Source organism: Pan paniscus, chromosome 8 (assembly GCF_029289425.2).
Source record: "Pan paniscus chromosome 8, NHGRI_mPanPan1-v2.0_pri, whole genome shotgun sequence".
NCBI classification, from domain to species: domain Eukaryota; kingdom Metazoa; phylum Chordata; class Mammalia; order Primates; family Hominidae; genus Pan; species Pan paniscus.
In genome coordinates this window covers 130,444,821-130,456,830 of record NC_073257.2, presented here as the reverse complement: position 1 = coordinate 130,456,830, position 12,010 = coordinate 130,444,821, and the positions used below count along the sequence as shown (strand labels likewise).

At 48.3% G+C, this 12,010-nt stretch overlaps 1 protein-coding gene across 1 annotated transcript; it reads left to right on the top strand.

Annotated features, from left to right (window-relative positions):
* The first annotated feature begins 242 nt into the window (after positions 1-242).
* Positions 243-11,645, top strand: PRLHR (prolactin releasing hormone receptor). Its single transcript, XM_003825641.5, has 2 exons — positions 243-404; positions 670-11,645. The coding sequence occupies exon 2, from the start codon at positions 676-678 to the stop codon at positions 1,786-1,788; it is 1,113 nt and encodes a 370-aa protein (XP_003825689.2). The 5' UTR covers positions 243-404; positions 670-675; the 3' UTR covers positions 1,789-11,645.
* The last annotated feature ends 365 nt before the right edge of the window (positions 11,646-12,010 follow it).

Here is a 12,010-nt window from a genome sequence, read left to right as displayed (position 1 = left end):
GTGCGCTCCTCCGGACCATGACCCTCCAGGGGCCGTGCAAGCTCCTGCAGTAGAGATTCGTCCTCTTCGCTGCTCTGGCCAGGTTTGCCGGCCCCTCCTCCCGTTTCGGATTCCATCCTCCCCACACTGTCCTCTTCACTAGTTCTCTAAGCACCGAGCATGGCAGAGCGCGCTCCACCCCTATTTTCCATACATGGGAGCTGGAGTGGGGGGCGGAGCTGAGGGGAGGCGCTCCCAGTCCCTCTAAGAAGCTGCTAGCCCACTGGGAAACATTTGGATCCGTTCAGCTCCCGCGGAGAAGCGAGACCGGATCACCGACGTGGGCAGAGGACTACCGGGGGCCAGCAGAAATTCTGCCCCTTCTTCCCGCGAGCGCTTTCCCGCCCTCCAAACCCCACTCCCAGGTAGGATCGCGCTCCTGAGTCCGCCTGCGTGGACTGCGAGGACCGTAAATAGAGGCGGAAGCGTTTAAATAAACCGTGTGTTCTAACCGTGCTTAGGTTTATTTTACAGAGGTGAGAGGACAACCCTTTTTGTTACTTTTGCTGTTGTTCTGTGGCCGGTTATTCCCAAGGGAGGACTCAGGCGATGGGGGAGGGGCGCGGCTGGTGTAGGAAGTCGGATGGAGAATGGGAAGGGAAGTGACAGACTTTGATTACCTTTGAACAGGTGGCCATGGCCTCATCGCCCACTCGGGGCCCCAGGGTTTCTGACTTATTTTCTGGGCTGCCGCCGGCGGTCACAACTCCCGCCAACCAGAGCGCAGAGGCCTCGGCGGGCAACGGGTCGGTGGCTGGCGCGGACGCTCCAGCCGTCACGCCCTTCCAGAGCCTGCAGCTGGTGCATCAGCTGAAGGGGCTGATCGTGCTGCTCTACAGCGTCGTGGTGGTCGTGGGGCTGGTGGGCAATTGCCTGCTGGTGCTGGTGATCGCGCGGGTGCGCCGGCTGCACAACGTGACGAACTTCCTCATCGGCAACCTGGCCTTGTCCGACGTGCTCATGTGCACCGCCTGCGTGCCGCTCACGCTGGCCTATGCCTTCGAGCCACGCGGCTGGGTGTTCGGCGGCGGCCTGTGCCACCTGGTCTTCTTCCTGCAGCCGGTCACCGTCTATGTGTCGGTGTTCACGCTCACCACCATCGCAGTGGACCGCTACGTCGTGCTGGTGCACCCGCTGAGGCGGCGCATCTCGCTGCGCCTCAGCGCCTACGCTGTGCTGGCCATCTGGGCGCTGTCCGCGGTGCTGGCGCTGCCCGCCGCCGTGCACACCTATCACGTGGAGCTCAAGCCGCACGACGTGCGCCTCTGCGAGGAGTTCTGGGGCTCCCAGGAGCGCCAGCGCCAGCTCTACGCCTGGGGGCTGCTGCTGGTCACCTACCTGCTCCCTCTGCTGGTCATCCTCCTGTCTTACGTCCGGGTGTCAGTGAAGCTCCGCAACCGCGTGGTGCCGGGCTGCGTGACCCAGAGCCAGGCCGACTGGGACCGCGCTCGGCGCCGGCGCACCTTCTGCTTGCTGGTGGTGGTCGTGGTGGTGTTCGCCGTCTGCTGGCTGCCGCTGCACGTCTTCAACCTGCTGCGGGACCTCGACCCGCACGCCATCGACCCTTACGCCTTTGGGCTGGTGCAGCTGCTCTGCCACTGGCTCGCCATGAGTTCGGCCTGCTACAACCCCTTCATCTACGCCTGGCTGCACGACAGCTTCCGCGAGGAGCTGCGCAAACTGTTGGTCGCTTGGCCCCGCAAGATAGCCCCCCATGGCCAGAATATGACCGTCAGCGTGGTCATCTGATGCCACTTAGCCAGGCCTTGGTCAAGGAGCTCCACTTCAACTGGCCTCCTAGGGCACCACTCGAGGTCAATCTGGTGCTTATTCTCAGCACCAGAGCTAGCTAAGCCAACATAGGGCAACATTTCCAGCCCAGCCCTCTTGTCCGGCTGTCTTGTCCTTGTGTGTTTGTAAAATGTTAAGCGGGCTTTGGTGAGAGTCTTGCTCTTTGCTTGGGGGAGGCCAAAGAGAGGGAAGAGGATTTCTTATTTCTTCTTTATGCCCTTGAAGGACAAACAAAACTTTTTCTCCACGTTCGGAAAAGTATTTCAGAACCACGATTGCCTTCCTGGCGTCCCCTCCTCCTGCTCGTTGGTGAAATGAACAATATGAATGGGATTTAAAAGGAATGCATTGGGCTTGGTAAAGATTTTCAGTTTGCCTTTAGAAAAAGGACCCAGCTGAGAGTACCATGATATTGCTTAGTCCATTTGAACCCTTGCATTCCTAGAATTTCAGGTAAATATGTATTAAAACTCTACATCTAGGATTTCAGCATTTCCTGAGTAAGACCTTTATATGCCAAAAGGGTTTCGTTTTAAAACCACTTGAGTTTATAGTACAAAAACACCTACAAGCTCCCTTTAGAAAGGTCTTGCTATTGTTTCTCCCCTTTCCTCCCCAACTACTATTTAAAAATGATGAGACGAATTAGTCAATGAAGAGATAGATAAATAAAGAGGAAAAGGTCCAATTCACTTAAGAGGTCATTCAGTTGTACCTAAGGACAGACATCCTCTGTGTATGTGTGTTTGTGTATGTGTGTGTATGTGTGGGTACACATTCAGTGTTTGCCACAAAGTGGGCACTCAAATATTTGGTTTTCTGAATACTCAATGTAAACTGTATAGCGTGGCATTCTCCTGCAGTCTCTAATTGCTCACTTGCAACAGATCAACAGCTGTCATCTGACTGCTCAGCACCTGCTCTGTAGTGATTCTTGGAACATGATCAACCCAGAAATCAAGGACCGGCAGAAGTTTACTTAAGGACAGAACAGAAGAATAAGCTACCACCCACATGATGTGTAGATCAAACACTAATTACCTCCAGGGCTAAGGGAACAGGTGAAGACTGTGGAGCATGATACCAGGCTGATAATCATCACCTTAACCTCCTGTGAGTTCTGTAAATGAGGACAAGTGCCTTGGGACAAAGGTCTCCACACTGTTGGAAAAGCAACTTGGGCAGTGAGGGCAGGAGTCTTGGGAAATGATACATAATATCCAGCTGTCAGATTAGCCTCTGTGTTCCCAGTAACTCAGTCACCATCTGTAGGGTTCAACTACTTTCCCAGCTCACTGAACACAAGAATCACTGTTTCACCTCCTCCTGCTTCTCTTATTCAGAAATAAGCTCAATTCATTCATTAAAATGTGCCCTAAAAGGAAAGGAAAGAGGGATGATATGGGAATGACAAGGGTTCAATCCTATTACATTCATGTCAACAACCACGGTGGGAGTGGGAATGATCACGGTTGGGCTGGTTAGCGTAGGAATCTTTAGTAGTTACAGGGCTAGACTTTTTGCACACAGTAAAGGGTAGGAAAGGCTGGCTTGGGAGAAAGGAAAAGGCAGGCAAAGATGGGTATGGAGGTTACCTCTGGCAATGGTGCTAAATGAACTTGAGCTTCATCCGTCGATTGGAGAACAAAGAACCTGTGTGCTAATAGTGCAACCTACCCCTGCCCCAGATGAGCTCATCTCCCAGGCATCCTGAGGACTGGCTCCTGTGCTTCCAGCAGCTATATTACTTGGGAGGCTCAGGGCCAGACATTTCTCATTTCCTCAGAGTTCCTTTGATGGTCATGTGTGGAGAGTGTAGATGGTAGAGGGGAAGGAGAAGGATTATTTGGGGAGGGATCTGATTCATCGTCGGCTCTTTGTTGGAAGGTTTGAATCACTGGTTCTCAACCCTGGCTGCTCCTAGAATCACCTGGGGAACTTTTTTTTTTTTGTAATTGATGTCTGGGCTCTCCTCCCAAGAGTCTAGTTGATTTGAGATGGTGCCTGGACACTAGCATTTTCCAAAGCACTTCAGGGGATTTTAATGTGCAACCAAGATTAAACACCTTAAGAATTATCCTTTCTAGGGCTGGGCATGGTGGCTCACACCTGTAATCCCAGCATTTTGGGGGACCGAGGCAGGCAGATCACAAGGTCAGGAGTTTGAGACCAGCCTGGCCAACGTGTTGAAACCCTGTCTCTACTTAAAATACAAAAATTAGCCAGGCGTGGTGGCGCACGCCTGTAATCCCAGCTACTCGGGAGGCTGAGGCAGGAGAATTGCTTGAACCCAGGGAGGCAGAGGTTGCAGTGAGCTGAGATTGTGCCAGTGTACTCCAACCTGGGCGACAGAACAAGACTCCATCTCGGGGTGGGGGGTGGGGGCGGGAATCCTCTTTCTAATGAATCTCAGAAACATCCGAATGAAGCTTTAGTTGCACCTGCCAAAGGTGTTAATAATTTGGAGCTGAATTTGACGGTGTTACATGCCATACTTAGAGAATACTCTTTTAGTCTTCAGGCAATACCAGCTCAATCACAAAGAGGCAAATTATTGAAATCAGAATATATAGGGATTCATTCAACAGTTTACTTACATATTTCTTATGTATCAGTCCAATCAATTCAGAAGGAATATCATCATTCAACCTTAGGTCAATTGTATTATAAAGTTACATACCATGGCCAGGTACCATGGCTCACATCTATAATTCCAAAACTTTGGGAGACCGAAGAGGGAGAATTGCTTGAGCCCAGGAGTTCAAGACCAGCCTGGGAAATATGGCAAAACTCCATCTCTTCAAAAAATAGCCGGACGTGGTGGTACACACCTGTGGTCCCAGCTACTTGGGACACAAAGGCAGGAGGATCACTTGAGCCTGGGAGGATCACTGGGCTGCAGTGAGCTATCATTACACCACTGCACTCAGTCTCAGTGACAGAGCAAAATCTAGTCTCAAAAAAACAAAAAAACAAAAACAACAAAAAACAACAAAAAACAAATTTACATACCATGAATTATTTTAAATCCTGGTTGTCAGGGTGTTAGAAAAAGTGCTCCCTGATTAGCCTAAGTTTATATCAACTATGAAAAACAAGCATCTCCATTAATTACTAGAAAAGCTGCCACTGGTTTCTGTCATGCCTACAACTTAAGTTTGAAACACTTACATGGACTTTATAAAGAGCTTAAAGAGGTTGGAGAATTAGATTGTGCTTATAAACATCTTTACATATTATGAAAATCAGCAACGGAACAGCAATTAATTCTTACAACATCTGAAATGTGTTGTGGACTAGTTTATAAATCAAACCGAATTTCAAAAAAATCAGAGATGAGTCCCAGAGAGAACTGCGTAGGACTGTAGGTAGAAAATTTTATTTAATAATTCGTTTTGGTTAATATCAAGCATCTAAGATGTATACACAGTCCTCTTCCTGCAAGGAGTAATACAGGCAGTCAGGCTGGGAACTGAGCCAACTTGGTACTTGGCAGCAGCCCTTCTCAAGGCTGATGGGAGGTTCTGTAATCCTCTTTGCAAGCTTTGTCACCAGGTCTCACTTTTGGCAGCCAATCAATAGATTTATCTCATTAAACTGGCAGAAGAGTGTTTCAATGTATGCTCCAACAGCTACCTGGAAATAGCAATTGTGAGAGATGCTAAGGTAAGGATATTCCAGTTCCTATAACCGTCTGATTTTTTGTCCTTGTGAATTTTCAATCTGCTGTTTTACTGGGATAGCTAAGTTCCAGGTTTATTTTCTCAGGTAGGCTCACCCACGACCTCTGTCCTGTGGTTTGCATTCCTGAACATCTGTTAGTCTTTCAAATGCAAGGCACAAAACTAACCTCAAGAGTGTGGCTAGATCTGGGAGTGAACACAGGGCCTGTCCCTCACAGACGAGAGGTCAGGAGCACCTTTGTTTCCCAAGGCAGGTTCTTGATTGATTTACCTTCATGCGTTGATGTCTTTGCTATGTGTGTAAGATGCATGTGTTGCTGAATCACATGTGAAGCTCTACATGCTGGGGTTTATACTGTGTTTGGCATGTTGTGGGAGCTCAATAAATACTAAATCAGTTGCACAGTCTTCAGCCCCAGGATTAATAAACCAAGCCAGTTATACACATGGGGTAACTACACAACCTCAGGATAGCCAGAGTCAAAGCAAGGATAAATCATGTCAAGGAAAACATGCTACTCAACCTAGATTTGTCAACTCCACCTTATTCCAGAGAGGAACTGTTCGTTTTGGGTCTTCTGTGACCCCCTGCCCCCAACCTCAGTAACACCAGCATTTAAATATATGGCACCAAGCTCTCTACTCCCCAAGACTGCATATGCCTAAATCCACGGGTCCATCAAAATGAGAGTAGAGAACTTCATGCCTAATTTCTATACCATCATATATCGGAGAGTTATTTAAATGTTAGCATTTTATCACCCATTTCTCACACATAATTTGGGAAGGTCTAACAACATCCCACATATGGGTCTATAAGCAAAATCACGAGGTTTCTAAAATGTTCATGATGGAGTCATAAAAAAGATTTTTCAGTACACCTAAAATACCACTCAAAAATGGACATATGTATACCTTTTCAGTGACCCATTTATCCTACAAAGTAAAATAGTATACAGATGTGGGAAATGTAAAATATTTGGATGGAGGAGAGTTGCAATCTTGATTGTTAAGACTGTACATTTTCCAGTCTTTGGAAACAGAAAGCCTTATTTTGAAAACTGGGCATGTACACTTCTGACAGGTTTTTGAATTGTTTTTCTTTGCTTTTAACACAATTCCTCTCCTTTTCCACTCTTTATTTCTCATGCCTTTTTCTGCTACTTTTTCATATTATCTGTATCTCCTCTCTAAGCCCCTTCTGCCTCAGTGAAGGGGAACTGGTGGGATTCAAGCATCCATCTCCTGGTCAATCACTACAAAGTGAAAGATGGTGGCGAGAACCCCTGGCTAATTCCACTGCAGAAGGCAGTCTGCACTAAGTTCCTAGAAGGCTGCAGTTTGTTGTATTTCCCACACACTGTGGGGTCTTGGAGTTCACACAATTGGTCATTTTGCGGTCAAACTGCAGGCTTAGGTGGATAACAGAAGTTTGCATAGACTCTCCACAGGGATCTCAACCTGATAAGTCTCACAGTGAGCTCTCCAGAGGAGCCTAACAATGAAAGGTCAAATGTGTTTCATTTTTATGTTTGGTGCTGGAGTAAAGACACTGGAGTCAAAAAAAGCAAAGGAAAAACAGTCTCTGCTTTTAAGCATTCTCTGCCTCTCTCCCTCCCTCAGCTCTCACAATATCCTCTCCTTAACTTGCTGATGACTAAATCCCCTGGTCTCAGGACCCATCTCCTCCTGAAATGACATCCAATGAAAAATGGAAAGCTACACTGTGAAACCCCTTCTTGCCCCCACAGTTATTGCCAAGCAATGAAAACACCCTTTTGACCTGGAAAAAATTAAGACTCCAGGTTTGAGCTCTCGGTTAGCAGTCAGGCACTGGGCTTTCCTCCCTAGCCTAGACCACAATCACCCTGGTGGGTGGCTGGGCACGGGGCTGCTTGGCAGGTGCTGGGCTCCCCATCCAGCTCTGGCATTATTACGTCACCTCGGTCATTGTTTTCTGCGCATCACCTCCAAGTTCGAAGTAGTACAAACCACCTATTTCGCGTGATGGGGACTCAAGGAGTCTACATCCTTCGAACTCCTTGCTAGTGGAAATGGTCGGGACTAGGGGCAAAGAGGGAAGGAAATTTGCAGGTCAAGATGTAGTCGCCCCACAGGGTTCTCCCAGTGGGGCTTCTGGAGCAGCAGTTGCCTTTGTTTTTCCAGGGTGTGCAGCCCCTCAGCCCCCAGCTAAGTCCACACACACTGAAAGCCGAGGTTCCTGCAATGTGGTGAATTCACACTTTACGTTTTTGGAAGAGGAGGGGTCAGCTGGTGAAACCACAGCAGCCCAGAAGAAAAGCCAAACCCACCTGTTGGTCCATTGCCCCAGGCAATTCGTTGATCTAAAGCTAGGCCTGCTGAATAGCAAAGACAGCTGTAGATTTTTTTAAAATTACAAAATCAACATTTTTTTTCTTTAAGTAGTAAGTGAATATTTCCCACCTGTCTTCCCTGGGCGAGTTAACAGTTTGTGCTTTTCCTTCCTAGGCCCTTCCAGGAGCATTCACAAACATATTCACAGTTTGTATTTTACCAAAATGCGATTAAACTACATCATTGTTGTGTAACTGACTTCCACATCCCTCCTCTTAAAATTATATCAAAGAAGACTTCTATGTTGGGTCATACTCATTCTGGCTGAAGAGGAATCCGTGCCTGGGTGGACCACTGTTCAATCATTTTTCAGCCAGTGAGTGGTGTGGGTTAGAAGAGACAAATCTGAACTTAGAAGGTGCCCTAAGCCCTGCAGGAAATGCAGAGGAGTTGAAGTCTAATCACAGCCACTGAAAAGCTGTCCCTCTGTCCCTGGAGGGCGAGGTCCTCCTTGCAGCCCTCCCAGAGACCAAAACCATCTGGGTGAGGGGGTGGGACTCCTTCCCCTTAGCTGCTTCCAGATCCTGCACAGCACCCCACCAGGGCTGGGGCAGGCCCACCAGCTGTTCTCTGGCAGACAGCAACTGGTGTCTATGAGACTCTGCCAACCCAGGGTAGGATTTTCCCAGGAGTCAGGAGCGTGGTAGGGTCCCTCTTCTTCCCATCCACATGGGCACAGGTCCATGAAGAGTCAAATCCTTCACCTTACTTGCCCACAGGCAAACATTTCAGCAGGGCCCTTAATACTGTTGAGGTTTTGTCAACAAAGGTGAAGGTGAAGGGTAGGGAAATATGAAGTATGGTGCAGGAACCAGTAGCTACTACAAGCAGAGGAGCTGTCATCTCTCAATCCAGAGACCAGAGGGCAGGGAGGAGTTGCTGAAACTCCCAAGGGTGGAGTCATTTTAAGGAGACTCTCTCCAGAGGAGCAGCAGCCTTAGGTAGAGGGATGGGGCCAGCCTAGGATAGAGGGTTGAGCCAGCCTGGAGTGGAAGGATGGGCCAGCCTGGGGTGGAGGGATGGGGCCAGCCTGGGGTGGAGGGATGGGGCCAGCCTGGGGTGGAGGGATGGGGCCAGCCTGGGGTGGAGGGGTGGGTCAGCCTAGGATGGAGGGATGGGGCCAGCCTGGGATTGTGGGATGGGCCAACCTGGGGTGGAGGGATGGGGCCAGCCTGGGGTGAAGGGATGGGCCAGAATATGATGGAGGTATAGGGCCAACCTGGGGTGGAGGGATGAGGCCAGCCTGTGGTGGAGGGGTGGGGCCAGCCTGGGGTGGAGAGATTGGGACAGCCTAGCATGGAAGGATGAGGTCAGCCTGGGGTGGAGAAATGTGGCCAGTTGACTTCTGTACTAAGTGTCAGAAAAGTGATACATAAACCATAAACAAACGCCATGTGAATTCAATGGTGGGGCTGTTCACGTATGACCCTGGCAGTCAGAAAAGCCTTCATGCAGGAGGTGACATTTGAGCTAGACTTTGAAGGATGCCTGGGATTTTCTTTTATTTTTATTTTTTATGAGACAGAATCTTGCTCTGTCTCCCAGACTGGAGTGCAATGGCACGATCTTGGCTCACTGCAACCTCTGCCTCCTGGGTTCAAGTGATTGTCCTGCCTCAGCCTCCCAAGTAGCTGGGATTACAGTTGTCCACCACCATGCCTGGCTAATTTTTGTATTTTTAGTAGAGACAGGGTTTCACTATGTTGGCCAGGCTGGTCTCGAACTCCTGACCTCAAATGATCCATCCACCTTGGCCCTCCAAAGTGCTGGGATTACAGGCATGAGCCACCACCCCCGGCCAATGCCTGGGATTTTATGTAATGAAGAGAGTAGTGGCAGGAGAGCATGCTATGGGCAGGGTAAGGTGATTAGCAAAGGAAGGAAAGGGTGATGCCTATTTGAAAGAGTGCAGGCTGTGCTTACGAGGCAGAGTGGTGAAAAGTCAGCTAAAGCTAGATTCAGGAAGATTAGTAATACCAGTTAGGTTTGCTGAATTCTTACTGTGTGTAAGGCACAGTGCTGTACCTTACATTGCATCACTTATTTCTCAGCACATTAGGAAGTAAACATTCTCATTGTTATTTTTATTTTACAGACAGGAAAACAGACATTTAGAAAAGTCAAGCAATTTGCCAAGGAGTGATGTATGGGAGGTGGTGGAGCTGGGATTTGGTCCAAAGTCTGCCTTCCTAACCACTATAAAGTCCTACCTTGAGTTTCAACCTAAGGAGTCTAGCTCTTCTTGGGAGGCAGTGGGGAGCCAGTGAAGGTTTAGGGTGAGTGGGAGATAAAAGAATGACTTGTTTAGGAATGTACTCTGGCACCTAATGCTGGCAAAAGGGAAAGTGTGGAATGGGAAGGCAGGAAGTGGGGAAATACATTAAGGAATTATTGCATGGTCCAGGAGAGAGAGAATCAGGACTGGAAGTGGGCCAGTTTAAGTGAGGACGAAGAAGAGATAGGTGGAAAAGGGCCTTAGAGAGTAATTAGCATCATATCTGAATGTCTTACCTCGTTCAACTTTTCACGTTTGCCCCAGGAAGAAAAGGTAGCATATGGGATCTAGGCCACAGATGCTCAATTCCCACGTCAATCAGGAATGCTTTCTGTAGGAAGTAACAGAATACCAAACTAACCACAAGGCAGAAGTCCTAAGGTTCTTTATCATCTGATTTACAAAGAAGTCTGGAGGTGGGTGGGTTTCAGGTCGGCCCAGTAGCTCAATGGTGTCATTGAAGACTTAAAATCTTTTTCTGTCTTTTGCCTCCATTCATCCTTAACTGCTTCACCTTTATCCTGATGCTGTTACCTCAGGTCTTCAAAATGGCTGCTAAAACTCCGGATACTCATCCACATCTGAGGCAAGAAGGAAGGGGAAAGGGAAACACCAGCAACTCTCCTTCAGTGCAGGAAGGCAGAGGCCTTCTCAGTTGCTCTCGTTATGTATCACTTGCCAGAACTGGGTGACATACTCCTAACTGAAAGGGAGGGAAAGAAACCCTTTTACGCCTCTAAAATGGGAAGTTCATACTGGCCATTGGGTTATCTGGCCCACAGGACTACCACAAGTCCAGGGCAGCATCTTCTTCAGGCCTTGTTCCATATTCAAGAGCCCTTGTTCCATATTCTTCCCAAATGAGAGGGAACAAACGTGTTGGGTTCTGAAAAGTGGCAAATTGTAACTCGGGGAATATGGGCCTGAGTAACCACTGCTCACTAATGGCTTCCAGCCAGGCCTGCCAGTGTTGTGATTCACATTTTATGAGTCATCAGCTGTATCTTAGCAGATAGCTGCTAGAAAGTTGAAGTTAATTTCTTTTTAAAAATGTCGTAAGGTAATCATAAACCATGGAGACTCAATGGTGATGAAAATGGATGAAAAATAACATAAAGATGCTTGATGCTAAAGCATAACTGTGCTCACTGCTGAGTTTTTTTCCCCTTTTTTATGTTATGATGCTATTCCTGCTTTTATGCTTCCAGATTGTGATAAGAGGGAGGGTTGGCTACCTGCTCTGTTACCAAACTCCCAAATGCAGAACCCTGGTCATTTTAAGGCAATTTTGAAGTGTGGGTTTCCTGCTCTGCTCAACACGTGGGTCCCTGCACAGATGTCGGCATTTGTTACAGCACCTTTGGTCAACCTTCCCTGAGGGCCAGGGGCTAGTGTGTGCATCCTGTATACTCTTTGTAGCTCAGAGTTCACAACCTCGAGTTTTCTGGGAAGTTGCCAAAGTCAACCTCCATTGTTTTGAGGCATAGCCCCATTGAATCTCACTAGGCCCAGGATTCTGTGGCAAAGTCCCCCACAGAAGAAGACCATAGGAGGGCATGGCTGTTCCCTAAGAGATGACCCTGAGGTGACACATGGCCTCCTCCTTTTAGGAACTGTGGGTAGCTCAATCAGTCCTAAAGTTGGCCTGATGCTTCTGGAATGCTGTTTAGAATAACACCCCATTTCCTACTGCAGCGCCTTCTACCTTGCTGTCCTCCTGGAGGAAGAGATCTTTCCCTTCAGGTCTCAGCTTAAATGTCACCTCCTCAGAGATGCCCTCTCTGACTGCCTCATTTAAAGTGCTCTGGCCTCTTATTCTTAACTTTATCTCCTTGCTTTTTCTCTT

Bases quoted from the DNA above. Each gene is read 5' to 3' on its own strand.
- PRLHR (XM_003825641.5), top strand. From the start codon at position 676: ATGGCCTCATCGCCCACTCGGGGCCCCAGGGTTTCTGACTTATTTTCT.